General features: G+C 35.1%; 2 protein-coding genes across 2 annotated transcripts in view; both read left to right on the top strand.

The window, feature by feature from the left end:
- Nucleotides 1-295: 295 nt before the first annotated feature.
- LOC143246758 (uncharacterized) overlaps nt 296-17,159 on the top strand; it is a 29,071-nt gene continuing 12,207 nt past the window's right edge. Inside the window, exons 1-2 of the mRNA XM_076493891.1 lie at nt 296-377; nt 5,506-5,577. Coding sequence (XP_076350006.1) covers nt 5,575-5,577 — 3 coding nt within the window. The 5' untranslated portion in view covers nt 296-377; nt 5,506-5,574. The remainder of the gene's footprint in view (nt 378-5,505; nt 5,578-17,159) is intronic.
- LOC143246752 (synaptonemal complex protein 2-like) overlaps nt 314-17,159 on the top strand; it is a 253,052-nt gene continuing 236,206 nt past the window's right edge. The window contains exons 1-2 of the mRNA XM_076493868.1: nt 314-626; nt 11,916-12,086. The gene's annotated coding sequence lies outside the window, so the exon portion shown is untranslated. The remainder of the gene's footprint in view (nt 627-11,915; nt 12,087-17,159) is intronic.

Below are 17,159 nucleotides of genomic sequence, written 5' to 3'. Positions count from 1 at the left end.
GCTAAATTAGGGACGGCTAGCACAGACAGCCCTCGAGTAGCAGCTTTGTGCGAAATTCCAAAAACAAACAAACAAAACAAACAGCTTTATAATATTTAGCCAATTACTTTTTCTTAGAATTAAACAATAAATTGGTATCAGAAACTCTTTTTATTCCTACTTTTTTCGATGTCTAATTCTTAAATGGACGTGTGAACGTTTTACTAGTTTATCTTTAAAATATTATACAATTATTTTTTTATTTTTTGTATTTAATCGATATATAAACCTTAAATATGGTTGATATTCACTAGAGGTTTCCTTTTTAGCATATCGTATCAGCTGGCTCAGCGAAAAGCGGCACTTTTCAATAAGTACTTAACAAGTGACGTTAATAGGTTAGGTTGAATCTTATTATTATTTTGGTGTTAAAGTCCTGTCGTTCAGCCTGAAAGTTGATGTTTTTAAAGACACAGGAAACATTGAGAATAAAATAAGCTTATACTGGTACCCTAACTTGGAATACAGGCTTTCAACTAGCTCACTTTAGGCTGAAATAGGAATGGATTCAAGATTTTTCATATTAAAGCCACAAAATTCTATCTCCGTTTAAATTTTCTCCCAGCATGTTGTATCTCACATTAAGTGTATGTTTTTGCTAATTTTAATAATTTCACTTTGTATTGTTAACAAAATCATTTCGTAAGTATTATTTGATGTAATATAAGGGGCCTATTTTTCTGTATTTTTTATTAATAACTTACATTTGTTATTTATAAGCCAATCAAAACAATTAGTATTACCGTAGGCTGTATTGCTAATACATATAGCATACAAGGAATATTTTAATTAGTTAAAACTTTTTAAACTTATCAAATGTTTTGAAAATACAATGAATGTATCAACTTCTTATTTAATTTTATATTAGAGAATGTTTAGAAGGAACTTCAAAATTTCTTATAAAAATATTAAAGCTTAATTAGTGTAAGATATTTATTTGTTATCCTATAGTAGCCTACTACCAGCACTAGGCCCACTCATTTGTATTATTACTGTTGGTATTATTATTTTAAAAGGTAATTTATAGAGTGCATGCATGCATTAGTTTCCATTTTCTATGTATGTTGTTACTTTTATCCATTCCTGAACAATTCTTTTTAAAAAGTATGATGATTAACACTCAGAATTTGGCATTTTTAACATGTTAGCATTCATGTTTTCATTTCAGAGTCTCTAGTCTTCCTATATTTTCTGCATTTCAAAGGTTAACTACTCTTAACAAAATATAGTTATTACTTGAAAATTGTATTTTAAGTACAGTTACTTGATAATTGTGCATTATTTCATTATGTGTGTACTTTGTGTATCTGCAATTGAGTTCGTCTTAATTCGTTTTTTGATTTTTCTGTTTTATTACAACTTTTGAGATATTTATAGTAAAATGAAAAGACTGAATATGGGACATGTTGACTGCATACTACAATATATTTGGGTTTTCATGAATATGCTAACATGATATTGTTTTAAGTTGTGTATTTTTAATGTAATTTGTTATTTAGCTAGCTTATTAACAAATATATCATTTAAGGTTAGAAGGTTTAGCAAGCATAAAAATTCAAACTTAGGTTTCTGGCAAATTTAGAAGCACATTTTATACATGAAATTGTTATGAAGAAAGATTGATTTTCAAGATGGTTATGGATATGGGTGCTATGTTTCCAAAGAAGATGAAGCCATGGGCATAGCTGCTGTGTCTACATAAAGCTATATGTACCTTGTATGTAAACATGACTGCAACAACTTCGAGCTCTATATACAATCTATAGAGGTGTAGATAAAGGTAGCTTTATGAATATATACTGTTCATTTAAAGAAAACTAAACATCTAACCTAATTTTCATGGTAACTGTTAGTAAAGCCAGTTTGAGGCTTAAAAATGTACTAAATTACTATTTCATTCAGTTTTGATGATAAAATGCCTATTGCCAAAGCTACTAGGTGTGAAGTGGACCTACTTTAATTTTAAATATTGTTTATGCAATATTTTATTCTATATGAATGTTGCAGCTTTAAAAAATCCATTTGAAAACCACATAGAGTCAATAAAAAATTGTTAAAATACATTTGAAATATACAAAGTATTTCATGAAAATTTATGTATACAAGATATTTACTAAACACACAGAAATGTACACAATTATCCAGAGTATTATTTATTATGATTTAATTGTTTGCATACCATGTCTTTTATAGTGAAAAAGAAAGGGTCTTAGAGGCAGGATTATAGCTAAACGAGGCTTCTTTTCTCACAAGGATTCTTAACAGGATTGAACTGTAAAAATTGAAATAATAAGCTATCTAATTTAGCAACAGTATAAGCAGTATTTTTTTAAAATAAATATGTATACTGACTTTCAAATTCATTGATGTGATAAACATATAAACTTTGATAACTTGATTCTACTACATCTAGAGAAGTGTTATGTTTCATTAAGAAGACAAACAGTATTCATAAGGTAATTGTGCTGACTTGAAGGTCAATAGAAGATTCATTCTAATTTCACTGAAGGATGAAATGAGCATGTGAAATGAACTGATCATTCTATCATATATTAGTAATAAATTTTTTTACTATGACATTTTAATTAAGCTGATATTTGAGCTGAAAATTCAATAAATATATAATTTATTAAATCTTAAAGTGATTCTTCTGAAAATATTTTAAACCTTTTCAAAATGTGGACAATTAAAATGAATAAACAAATGCTTTATCTAAAATACAGAGATGCCAACCATTACGATGTGAGCATAATCATTACTATTTTGGTGTGTACGTTATAACTATATGCTCATACAGACAAATATTACGACTTGTTGCAACTCCTAAATTATTATATATTATATAGGTCTATACAATAAAGTGATAAATTGTTCCCCTAGGGCTTGAAAGGGGGGAAAAGAAAATTTCTAGTGAGATACAAATAAATTTTGATAATAAATGAAAGACATAGTTCAAATGGATACTTGCAATAATCATGTTTGTGCTTGAAATAATAAAAAATATTTGTATCTCCGACGTCTACCAATAGTTTGAGTGCAGTGCTTCTTCATGCTAGGTACGTGGGGGAATCCATAGTTACATCATCAGTGCTTGTCAGCCAATCAGCACTCGCATAAATGGGTATTTCTTGTTTTCTAAGCGGCATAGAAACACCGATGTAATCGTTCACAAGATTGTCTTGTTTTTAACAAATTTAAAAGGACTAAAACTGTGAATAAAACATTCAGGAGAAAATATAGTGTGAAATATCCAGTTATTGCATCAAAAGTCAGTGACAGTCGTGTTTTATACAATCAATCAGCACTCGTGTAGATGGGTATTTCTCGTTTTCTAAGCGGCATAGAAACACCAATGTGATCGTTCACAAGATTGTCTTGTTTGTAACAAATTTAAAAGGACTAAAACTGTGAATAAAACATTCAGGAGAAAGTATAGTGTGAAATATCCAGTCATTGCATCAAAAGTCAGTGACAGTCATGTGTTTTGTACAGTTTGTCACATTGATTTTTCTGTGGCACATGGTGGGATAAACGATTGTTCCAGACATACAGAATCAGCATCTCACCAACAAAAGGTTGAGGTGAAGACAAAAACGATGCAGATAATGACATTTATGAGTAAGAATGCAGAAGTGATGTTCATGCAATTTATCATTGCCCATAATTTGCTCCTAGCTGTAGCTGATGAATTTTGTATAATTTATTTATTAAATACACAAAACACAGTCATAAATGAGCAATTTATAGCAGTAATAAATAATAAGTTATAATAAACAGCTTAAAGACATTGGTCAGGCCTAGTAGCCACAAAAGATAAAGGGCTCTGTCTACAATCATTATGCTCAATCATTTGAAATAGTTGACATCTCTGAAAATACAGTAATGTATATACATTCCAAAATAGTTTCACAGAATTATTCATTTTGACCATTTTTATAGTTATTTCTTCACATATTTTTGATGTATGTTGAACTTGAGTGTTTTGAATTCATATTTTAGAAATTAAATTGGTAGTGGGATTGATACTTGAAACCTTTGATGTTTAGTGAAACTCCTTAAGTACAAACTTGAGGAAAAAACAATTGTATGTTTCATAAATACTTCATTTTATTAATGACCATGGTTTTGTTTCTAAAAGCATCATCAAGAACAATATGATCCTCCAAAAGTCACAAGTAATAAGGATGAAATGTTAATTATCACTCTCTAAGCAGTATACACAATATTGTGGGAAAACTTGATACAATACACATGGTGATCATTATAAATAAATATCAATATCACACTAACAATGAAGTGTTTGTTGGAGACAAGACTAAATATGTTTATGTTTTGACATTAAAGGTGATACGTTAATTTTTTCTACATTATTCATTTCCAAAAGGCATCATAGTAATAGTATTTGTTTTTATATATGTTTAATTCATAAAAAAATATTGTGTGTATTACAGTGTATTTCAAAGTAGCCAGTGACTCTCCACTTGCATAATAATTTAATAATTCAACATCTACCACTGTTGAAGGAAATACAGTTTATTTAGTTTATTTCTGCTTAAAACTAGAAAGGTATAAGACATGTATAAAAACACAAATCACAATACTTTTTTTTTAAAGAAACTTTGACTCTCTCCTTTCAGTCATCTCGGACAAAGACTGGAAGTCATGCACATTTCTGTTCCATGCTCTAGAAATGTATTCAGTAAAGAACTCTATAAAGTTTTAAATGTGTTCTGCAGTGACTTCCACCTTTTCTCTTGTAGCCACCCTCTTTTCCCAACATGCTTTATCTTTACAGTATTGTTGCTGTTATTTCTAACAATATAAACAGACAAATTCCAAAAGCCAATGAACAGTAACTGTTGGTTTGAATGCTTTGAAAATTAATTTTAGTAATGAATGCACCTCAGTACCAGTTACTTCTGCTGAATAATTCAATAAGACAGAGCAGTGTAATATAGAATAACATAAACATCTAACTAACATGCAAGCTACATATATAAAATAACTACCATCTCTAAAGGAATGCTGAAATGGATTTAAAATAACACCAACATGTAAAAAACATAATCATATATAAATGAAGATAAAATTTAAAACAACACTAAACACAAAATGTAAAGATTTTCATAATTTAACATCTAGAACAACTTGAAAGTAGATTATTGTCCCTAAATACTTCCTTTACCACATTTTGACATATTGTATGGTGATAAACCTTTTCACCATGAAAACTGTACCGTTGGTGTATCAACTGCAAAATATGGCTGTCTCTACATGTGGCACACTGGCATTCTTTGCAACTTGTATGTTGGTGTCTTAACTTTAGTGGAAATAATGTGGTCCTTTGCAAAATGTGTCTTCATGTTCTCATTTCTCATGGGTTCCAATACAGTTTTGTGGTGAAGTTCCATAACATAGGGAAGTAGCTACAGGAGCAACGAAACATTTCTTTATGAATATTTACAGGTTTGATGATAACTGATTTTCCTTGAAGATGTAGGAGCCAGGCTTCTGTAGTTGGCAGTGCTACATTTTATGGTGAGTAACACATGAAGTATTCCTTTAATACAATTAATATTCTGTAATATTATCCAATGGTAAATTCACCATCTGGTGTACCAACTGCTGAATGGTTAGTTGTTTCTGGTGGAAAGATGTAAACTTCCTGGAAACCATCAACTTGAAGAAATTTAACCTTCAGTAGTTATTGATTAATAATATTATTTAACCAGGATGTGAAAGAATCCAAAACACTTATTATTTCATGCAAGTTGGTATGTTGACCAACTTGTTTTCATGGTAATGTAGTACTTCTAGGTTCTGAATGAGATATTTTAGTAATAACAGTCTTATTCCTTACCTAACAATTTACATGTATCACTTTATTCTCAGATAAGATTCTATACTTTCAGTGCACTTCTTCGGGGATCTAAACATGTTTACCATATGTGGCAACCATTAAAGGAAGGAAGAGGATCCTGGTGGTTGAGGGGTCTAACCCTGACACTCTACTTTGGCTTTGAGTTTTTATAGAAGGGCAGCCTTAGGGTGGCCACCCTGATGTCAGTTGGCTGGTCCACTTGGGCTAGGGTCAACCAAGTACAAGTGTTGGACGTTCTCAACAGGTGTTGTGGACATTGTGTCAGGTACTGGTGTTTGGGTATAGTGGTAGCAAAACCTTGGCATTATTGCAGTGTCCTTGTGTGGCATTGCAGTAGGTCTCCATGGTGGATGGGGAACTGAAATACATTTCTTTATTATGGCTGCCCCATTCATAAAAAAATAAAAATGAAAAAAATTGTAAAAAAAAAAATTCAGAAAATAACCACACATTCACAACTCTGTTGTACAGTTACCATCACAGTCAGATTTTGTACCTCAGTTTCTAATAATGCATTCCTTATCTGAGAAATACTTAGAGTAGATGTCTCAATTTTTATTCAAAAGGGATTAGAGAGGCTTTCTGGCTCCCCCAAGTTACTAAGGAATTTACACTCTGGAGACATTTTGGTGGAAACACCTTCACCACAACTTCCCAAACTCTTGAAATTGAAGGCCATTGAGGATACACCCATCGAAATTACTCCCCATCTAACTTTTAATTCTTCAATAGAAGTTATATTTAAGAGGGATTTAAAGAACATTTCAGCCAAGTTTTATCTGTGGTGTCAAATCTCCACTCGCAAAGACATTTACGTTACAATGTTCACCTGCCAATGTCAAGGCAGGTTATCTGAACTGTAAAGTACAACTAGGTGCTCCCAACGCTCTCAGATGTATCCAGTGTCTGTCTTCTATTTGCCGAACATCTTTTGAACCATCATTCCATTGACATCTATGCAGATGGTTCTAAATCAGGTGATTCTGTGAGCTCTGCCATGGCATGTTGTGGTTTGGTAGTTGTACAGTTTTTGTGTTCAACCTGAATTGTATGTGATTTCCCTTGTCCTGTAATACATAGAAGCTTGGCAGTTCATGAATTGTACTGACCCTGGAATTGCTTCACTTTAGTTCTCACCCTGTTCTTATTGATATTCAAAACCAACTGGCCAATTTCTCTTTATCATCCATTTCAATCCAGTTCTTCTGGATATCAAGCCACAGTGGTAACTCATTGTTTTCCTTTATCTGGGACTGATGCACCAATGTGTGGCCTGCATCACAATTAAGTCACAGTAGCCCATGTTTTAGTGTCATGCTGTCATTACGATTGTGAACAATGGCACCATTTATACATGTTTTACCATGGGTTCACTCCTAATGCTGGACACTTATTGGCAATGATGACACTGTCCACCTTAGTTGTGTTTTTAAATTTTTAAGGGCCATTGGCCTTTTAAATTCTATTTAAGATTTTATCCAAGTTTTGGTCATTGTTTTGTTTTTTCTTTTTTATTAGTTTTTACATTTTACAGGGATTACAGGATACTGGTGGTTGAGGGGTCCAACCCTAACACACCACTTTGGCCTTGAATCCCTGTAGATGTGCAGCCTTGGTACACTTGTGCTAGGGTCAACCAAGTACCAGTGTTGGAAGTTCTCAACAGGTGTTGTGGACATTGTATCTGATGCTGGTGTTTTGGTATAGTGCTCATGAAACCCTGGCATTGCTGCAGTGTCCTTGTTTGACATTGTAGTGCATCTCCTCATAGGGCTCCATGGTGGGTGGGGTCAGTGTGCAATGAAATTTCCCTTTTCTTCTATTATGGATCCTCCAAAATAAATTTAAATAAAATAGTGAAAAAACAGTTCATAGGTAAATGAGCACGTCTTGAAGATTTTGAGCAGCAATCTTCAACATTTGTAACACCTGTTGTACCTCATTTCTTTATCCTATATTTTCTTTCAGACAAAATTTTAGGGCAACTTTCCCCCTTTTTTTTATTCAGAAGGGACTTGCTGGCTCTCCAAAGTCAGTAAAGAAGCTTCAATCTGGTGATGTATTGGTGGAAACATTCACATCTCAACATGGTGAACTTCTCTTGAATTCAAAGGCAATTGGGGATATACCCATTGAAGTTACACTTCATGCTACTTTGAATTCATCATGAGGAGTTATTGTTGAGAATGATTTGAAGAACATCCCGAGTCAGGGATTCTTGCTGGTTTCTCCACTCCAAGGAGTTTCTGCAGTGAGGTGTATCTCCACTCGCAAAGATGGAATTATGATGCTGACCAACATCCTCATTCTGATATTTACATCACCACATTCATCTGCCACCATAAAGGAAGGTTATCTTAATTGCAGGGTATGGCCATACATTCCAAACCCTCTCTGATGTTTCCAGTGTCAGAGGTTTGGTTACTCAAAGACGTCATATCGTGGTTCCCTGATGTGTGCTTGTTGTGGTGGCAAGGACCATGATGTCAATGAGTGTGAAACAGATCCTTGTTGCATCAATTGCAATGGCTCTCACCCATCCTACTTTTGTTTTTGCCTTAAATGGTTTGAGGAAAAAGAGGTGCAGCATTTGAAAACGATTCATAACATTACTTATCCTGAGACTCAAAAATTGCTGTCCACTGCTTCATCTTGGACATATACGGCTGTACTTTATTCCATTACTACAATGGGAGGCACAGATCTTTCTGTGCCTCCAAAAGAACCTCCATGGTTAAAAAAGTTGATGAATCAACTTCAACACCCATCTCTGTCTCTTACATACATTCCAACAAACCCCAAGGTCCACATCCTTTGGTTCCAGGTACAGGCATTTCCTCAAATACATCATCTTTTCTCACCCCAAGATGGAAAACAATCATTTGTTTGCGTCCTCGGTCACTGGAATCCTCTTCTAACAGCAAAGATCTGCCCAATCGACCCAGGGCAGGATCCATGGAGGTCAATAGACCTTCCTCGAATAAGGACAGTAAGGTAAAAAGACATGGTTGTAAACAGAAGGGCCCATCCATCCAATTTGCCTACATGTAATTACAAATTGCCACCTTGATACAATGGAACTGTCGAGGTTTACATTCTAATCTGGATGATATCAAAACACTGATTGCTTCCTACCAACCTGTATGTATTTCCTTACAGGAAATGTTTCTGAAACCTGCCAATACAGTCACCTTTCAGCAGTTTTCTTTGTACAGAAATGGCAGGCTGTGTGATGGATAAGTGCATGGAGTGGTGGCACTGTTGGTTGATCAGCATGTGCCTGCCCTGTTTTTGCCACTCAACACACCCTTGGAGGCTGTAGCCATCTGTGTTTTCATGAGCTGCACCATCAATGTTTGTTCTCTCTACCTGTTGCCTGGAGAGACATATGATCAATCAGACCTTGATGCTCTTATTGAATAGTTGCCAACTCCCCTTTTAATCCTGGGGGACTTTAATGGACATCATCCCCTCTGGGAAGTGCTGATAATGATAGGAGGAGTAGCTCTGTAGAGCGTATGCTCTCTGATCACAACCTTTCATTACTGGTTTTTCTACTTATTTTCATGCACCTAGTCAGTCCTTTACTGCTGTTGAAATTTCAATTTGCTCCCTTTCGTTATTCTTCCATTTTTCATGGAGGGTTGACAATAATCCATGAGGCAGTGATCATTTTCCTATAATTTTGAGAGATACTGGCCCGTGGTCGATGCCACCCAACCCGTGTGCCCCGGTGGAAGATGGATCAGCCAATGTGGGCCTCTTTCACTGCTCTCTCAGTACTTGATTCTGCCATCATCTGTAAACCATCAATCGATGACTGTGTGTCAGCTGCTCAATGTATTCCGAAAACCTCAACACATTTTTCACTATATTCTCATTCGTGGTGGAATCCTGCCTGCCACATGGCATGGAAGGTTCCGTAGACATCCCACACTCTCAAACCACATTGCCTTCCAGCAGGCCAGTGCACATGCTCAGTGGGTAAGACATCAAAGCCAGAAGAAATCTTGGATTAAGTTCACATCTGGTATATCTTCTACCACCAGTCCCAAACAGTTCAATCATCTCTGTGACTATAATATAATTGCCCCTTTACACTGGTGGAACTCAAGCTTTGTTCCTCATTGGTTGAATATGATGGTGTTCACTATGTGATGATGTGCTACCTTTCTACTACTATTCTTCTGGTTGTTTTTAACTGGATCTGACAAGAGAATGTTTCTCCTGATGCTTGGTACCTTGCTTAATGTTTATGTTCAGACACTGATTTCTTAAAGAACAGTTTCGATGTCTACAATAACTAGTAGATTTAAAATGTTTTAAGTAAAGAATAATATGAATAAACACAAAGGGAAGGCAGGAAACACTAGTAAATGAATAAAAAAATTTTATCCATACAACAAATACTTGAGTGATAGGGTCTACACTTAGTGATGTGTTTTTATGTGCTGTTACATATTTCAGGCTGTTGGAATAGGGAAAAATATATACAAACAAAAATAAAGTGAATGGTATGTTTAACTGTGAAGTGTAAACAAAGTTTCATCGTGCAATACTCACTAATGCTAGGTTACTAGTTTCATTTAGTGATTATTCTTATTTTAGATTGAAAGGAAATAAACATTCAATGTATGTTAACTTGGTAAAGTCTTGATGAAATGAGTGTGACCTCATTCTTTGGAAAAATGATACAGAAAAATGTCAAGCAAGAATAAAACTTGGTACAAAAATTATTATATGTAATCTTGATCTAAACCAGAGAATTATTAGCTCATGATTGTGATTACTTCCATCATATTTACAAGGATGTGAACTAATTATATGCAGAACAACAGAATAAAAATTTTGAAAAATTCATCTAAAAAATGTTTGAATATAGATGTATGTTTTACATGCTGCTGCAGACCAATTTAAAGATCCTAGCAGTTATGATTTGTATGAGTAAAGTTGTTTTACTTCTACAATTTTTTTTCCTTTACTGTTCCTGTTCCAAAATTATCTTCTGAAGTGGCAGTATATTGTTGATACTTGTAACCTTCCTTTGAACATTATTGTACCTGAATAGCCCTTGATGAAAATCAGTTTCATTATTGAGAAATGTAATATACCTAAGGTTTAAAAATTTGAAACAAATTTACAATACTTCTTGTTTGTAAAGAACATTCGTATTTTGCAAAAAAAAATAGGATTTGTATAAAATAAAAGAACTGGTAAAATCCTAATGCTTTCAAATGAGTGTTTAGCTGCAGTGAAACGAACAGTTACAGTTCTTGATCATGGTATAGGAATTCCAGTGAGGTCTTGGTGTATTTCATGCTGTTTTATTCTTTTATTACACAAAGTCTTGTTAAGCTGAAATAATTTCAGAAATGTCTACTAGAATAATATTTAATTTGAGAAATGACTGATAGAATAATACCTAATTTCAGGAATTTGAATTACAATAAAAGAGAGTGAATGATTGAAGCCTCCCTTTTCTTGGATGTAGAAGAGCTAGAGATTAAATGATTCTAGTGTTATAAGTTCAGACAGCTTATTTGTTGTTGTTTTATACAGTTGCTTGAAATATATGGCATTTCTGATTTAAATATTAGGTACAGTAAGTTTACTTCACCTTCAGTTCTTAAATTTCAAATCCAAACTGGTTTTGGGGAAATTTATTTCTTCATTATGGTTTGTAAGCTGAGGTATTGTTAATCTGGTTACATTGTATGTGATGTATAAAGATATAAATCTGGTTACATTGTATGTGAAAGTTGTTTGTTTTTTTTCATACATTTATGGATATAAAAGGTTACATTTTGATAGATTTGTTTGTTTCTGTGATTATTTTGGTGATAGCAGTGATTCAAATATCATTCACCACCTTGTTTATGATAATGTTCCTATAAGAGATACTTGTCCATCAAGCATTATTGTTAACATATCTTAATCATAATTTTTCTTGATTAAAAAAAAACAACCATATGTCAGGTTTATAATTTTTCTGCAGCTAAAACAATAATATCCAGAAATACTGGAAGAAAAGAAACAAACCGTAAATGGTTCTTGACCGAAAACTTGTTGATGGAATTGTTAATTCTGAGAAAATTGAAGATATCCTCCATTATATCTCACAGTTGACTACTCTATCTTCTCAGGATGCTAAATACTTCTCAGAAAAGTTGAGTATTTGCTGCTTTTTTAATTCTGATGTCTCAAACTTGTTGAGTATCCACTGGTACAAAAATACAAGTACAAACAATTAATAGAATTACATTCTGACACTGTATGTTACCTCCACTAACATAAATAGCTATTCTTGGTCTGTGCTGCCCTCTACATGCAAAATATTTTTTGAGTATGCCTTGAAGCTAAACATCTGACTGGAATTGACTGATTTCAATGCATCTTCCATGTACATCATCATGTAACAAGCCTCCAACAAATAAGAATGCACATGACTTTCTTTATTCAAAGCTACTGAGTCACTTCTTGTACTTGTTTCAAAACCTTGTGTATGTGAGTGCTTTTCACATTGTTTAAATTCTTGAATTTAAATAGTTTACTTTCTGGTGTGGAATTTCTTCTTTTTTTGTTTTTTATTTTCACGTAGTTGGCAAAACTAATTGCAAAATTTTGTCAAGATAAAAAACCTTTACATTTATATTTCTGCTATTATCAACTGCAAAATTGATCATTAAATGGGTCAATTTCCTTCTCCTAAACAAGTCAACCCTGTTTAGGCCAACAAGAATTTTGATAGTCTGTTTCCCTACTGAATTTTGCTGTGTCTTCTTATGTTTTTCCTGCAGAATCATGATTTCTCAGGCATGTTTTGTTTTGTCTATTTTTCCAATTTCTTGTGACCTCCAACCTACTTTGTTTTGTTGCATGATACCTCTTTATCTTAGTATTTGTTTTCCCCCAATTTCCTAGATATTTGGGTTTATGCTGAGCATTTTATTTCTCAGTTAGTTAAGTATTCCAATCTGTTTGTTGTTCCCAAGAAAATTGGAGACTGATGACCTATGATGGATTAATCCCACAGCATCAGTTGTTTTCTGATTGTATTTCATTTTACTAAGAAGTTATTTTTTTACTTTTAAGTGGACTTTCTCTCCAGATTTGAGGATGACCAAGGTGGATGTCACAAATGCTTACCTGCATATTTTAATATCTTGTCAGTTGTGATATCTTCAATTCACTCACAATGAGGTAGTGTATTACTTTTGCCTATTGCCCTTTGGGCTTGCTTTTACCCGATTGTCTTTTGTATGTTGATCAGAGTATTTGTTCTTCACTTGCATGTTCATCATTACGTGGATGACTGGCTACTGTTAGCTTGTCTTGAACAGGAGTCTGCCTGTCTCTCAATCAACAGCTGCCTCTGCAGGCAGTTAGTGTGGATTGGTTAATCAACTTGGAGAAGTTCTTCCTTCTGCTTACCCAGTATCTTGTTTATTTGAGTGTATTTTTCAAAACCCATCCTAGTCGGGGCCAATCTTTTCTTCGCTGACTTTGTTTGATGGAATTTTCATTCTCCATGCCTTTACTGCTTCCTCAGTTATAATTCATAAGATTCTATCCCTTTTGTGAATGTGATCTTCCTTATGGCTTTAAGTCATTTATATATGCTGTCTCTTCATTGGGCTCTTCATGACCAGTGGTATCATTTGAAGACTCCCATTTCCCTTTCTCCTTCACTTTTTTGGCAATCAGCATTGTTGATTGGACAGTGCTCACTTGTTGGCAAGTGTGTCTTGCTTCCTTCTACTCATTTGATTTAAAGATTTTCACAGATGTGACACTTCAGAGCTGGGGGTTATGGGTCATTCAGTAGGAAAGTTTGAAACATTTATCTGCTCCCATGAGGTCTTATCATATAAACATTCTGGAACTTCTGGATGTATGTCATACTTTGGTTCATTCCCTCCATCTGGCCAGGTACTGTCTGGTAGTGAACCATTTCAACAATTTTAGAGTGGTTGCTTTTCTTAATCACCAAGTTGGCATCCATTCTCAATCCACATTTTACATACTTTGGGTCTTTTTTGTTTGGGACCACACACACAGTTTTTGTATCATATCATTGCTTGTAATGTTCCAGGTGCTTTCTATCATGTTGGTGATCATCTTTCCTGTCTAAACAAAGTCTATATCTGATGAAGTGGTCTCTTGATCCTCTTATTTTCTAGTTGCTTTGTCTTCATCTGGGGTACTTTTTACTTTGATGCATTTGTCATGCCCCTCAAGAACAAATTTCTCCTGTTTTTGCTTCCAGTTTCTCATCCTCTTGCTGTAGATGTAGATGTAGAAAGCTGTAGATGCTTTCAGGGGATATCAACTCATCCTTGTCATGCCTCATGTTAAATAAATTGGTATAGTCTGCTTTTCAAAATAGGCTTTGAAGTATTGCACTGCTTCAGGTGTTGTCTTCTACTATAGTTAGAGTTTTTACTATTTTCTGTTTCCAAACCACTGAGGTGGAAAGAAATAACATATACATAAATAATAATAAAGCCATTCAGTAGAGCCCCTCAATGTGGATTCCTGTATGTGGCGAGAAGACCTCCCAGAGAAGGTTCTGTATTTCAGTTTACTTATGTGTTTGCCATGCTTGGTGACCTGTAAAGGGGGAGGAGAGGATTCTGGTGGTTGAGGAGTCCAACTCCAACACACCATTTTGGCTTTAAATTTCAGTAGACGGGTGGTTTTGGGGTGGCCCTCCCAAGATCATTCAGCTAGTCCATTTGGGCCATGGTCAACTGAGTGCCAGCATAGGATGTCCTCAACAGGTGTAGTGAACATTATGTCTGATACTGGTGTTAGGGTATAGTCCTCACCAAACCCTGGCATTGCTACAGTGACTTTATATGGCACTGTAGTCCATCTCCTTGTAGGGCTCCATTGTGGGTGGGGTCAATGGGCACCGAAATATTCTTTATTTTTATTATGGATACCCCTCAAATAAAAAAAATAAAAAAGCATTATAGCATCAAGAAAAATCCGACTACTGGCAAACGACCGCACTTTGATGGCTCTGTATGGTCAAACTCAGAATTTGAATCTGTCCCACGATTTTTAATTATACATCCTTTAACTGAAAAACCCTTAGGGCTGATGTCTCCATTTTTTATTCAGAAGAGTTTAGAAGGGTTTGTTGGCTTACCTAAATTGGTAAAAAATTATGGTCTGGGGACATTTTAGTGGAAACAACTTCATCACAACATTCCAAACTCCTCTTGAAGTTGAAGGCAGTTGGCAATATGCCCATTGAGGTTACTCCTCATTCTACTTTGAATTCTTCCAGAGGATTTATAGTTGAGAGGGATTTAAAGAGCATTCCAGAGTCAGAGATCCTCACAGGTTTCACCAGCGAAGGTGTTACAGCCATGCACTGAATTTTTACTCGTAGAAACGGGATTATGGAGCTGACAAATGTTTTAATATTAACATTTACAATATCACGTCCTCCTACCACAATCAAGGCAGGATATCTTAATTGTAAGGTATGGCCTTATATTCCTAACCCTGTTAGATGTTTTCATTGTCAATGATTTGGTCACTCGAAAACATCTTGCTGTGGTTTCTTGACATGTGCTTGTTGTGCTGGTAAACACCATGATGCTTTTGGATGCCAACTAGAACCGCATTGTGTTAACTGTAATGGTCCACATCCTTTCTATTTCTTGCCCTAAATAGGTGTAAGAGAAAGAAGTACAATGTCTCAAGACTGTTCATAATATTACTTATCCAGAGGCTCTAAAATTACTATTCCCAATTTCATCTCAGACTTATGCTACTGTAATCCATTCCACCACTACAGTAGGAATCCAAATAGACCTTTCCATGCCTCCTACAGAATCATTAACAGTGCATCTTAATCTAGTACCCTTCAAAATCAACAAAGTCAACAAATCAGTATCTACTTCTATCTCTATCCTTACCACATCTTCCAGTCATTGCCCAACTTCCATGGAGTCTGAGTCTCTTTACATCCCAAAAATTAAACAACCCATTCGTTCACGTCCTCAATCACTGGAAAGTATGTCTACAAACTCCGACTGCTTACTCGATCCAGATCAGGATTACTAGAGAGTGACTGACCCACATCCAGTAAAGAAAAAAAGAGTGGTCACAAACAGAAGGTCTCCATGTCATATTCTTCAAAATAAAGAAAAGTGGCCACACTAATCCAATGGAGCTGTCGAGGTTTTCAATCAAATGTGAATGACATCAAGGATTTGATTGACTTTTATCATCCCAAATGTCTTTTTTTACAGGAAATATTTTTAAAATCTACTAATATAGTCACAATTCAATAATACTCCTTATACCAAAATGACAGGTCATATGTAGTACAAGGACATGGGGGAGGAGCACTGCTGGTTGATCAACATGTGCCCACCCAGTTTTTGTCATTGAATATGCCCTTGGAGACTGTAGCCATCTGTATCTCCTTGAGTCATACCATCACTGTTTGCTCTCTGTACCTTTTGCCTGGAAAAAGTTATCACCCCTCTGACCTTGATGCCTTCATTGAGCAACTGCCAACCCCATTTTTAATTTTGGGGGATCTTAATGGGCATAATCCCCTCTGGGGTAGTTCTAGTATTGATGTGAGGGGTTGTGCTATAGAGCATATGCTTATGAATCACAACCTATCTCTCTTCAATACTGGCTCTTACACTTATTATAATGCACCCAGTCAGTCATTTACTGCTATAGATCTTTCTATCTGCTTCCCCTTTGCATTTCACTTGCTTTTCTTGAGAGGTTGACATCAATCCACAGGGAAGTGATCATTTTCCTATCATATTAAGAGAGATTGGTCGCAGTCAGTGCCACCTGACCCGTGTGCCTCAGTGGAAGTTGGACCAGGCCAACTGGCCCTCTTTCACTGCTCTCTCAGAACTTGACCCTGCCATCTTATGTAAATCATCGGTAGGTGATTGTGTAGCAGCAGTAACTGACTGTATTGTCCAAGCAGCTGCTCAGTGTATCCCCAATACCTCAACATCTTTCCCACGGCATCCCCGCTCTTGGTGGAATTCTGCTTGTTTTATAACACAAAAAGCTCAGAAACCTGCTTGGGATAAATTTTGTAAATATCCTATGCTTACAAACTGCATTGCATTTTAGCAAGCCTGTGCACAGGCTTGGCAGGTTAGACATCAAAACCAGAAAGAATCTTGGATTAAATATACCTCCAGCATTTCTTCAACCACCAGTTCAAAAGTCATATGGGACAAGA

The sequence above is a fragment of the Tachypleus tridentatus genome, chromosome 3, assembly GCF_004210375.1.
Source record: "Tachypleus tridentatus isolate NWPU-2018 chromosome 3, ASM421037v1, whole genome shotgun sequence".
Taxonomy (NCBI): Eukaryota; Metazoa; Arthropoda; class Merostomata; order Xiphosura; family Limulidae; genus Tachypleus; species Tachypleus tridentatus.
This window is presented reverse-complemented; position numbering and strand designations above follow the sequence as displayed.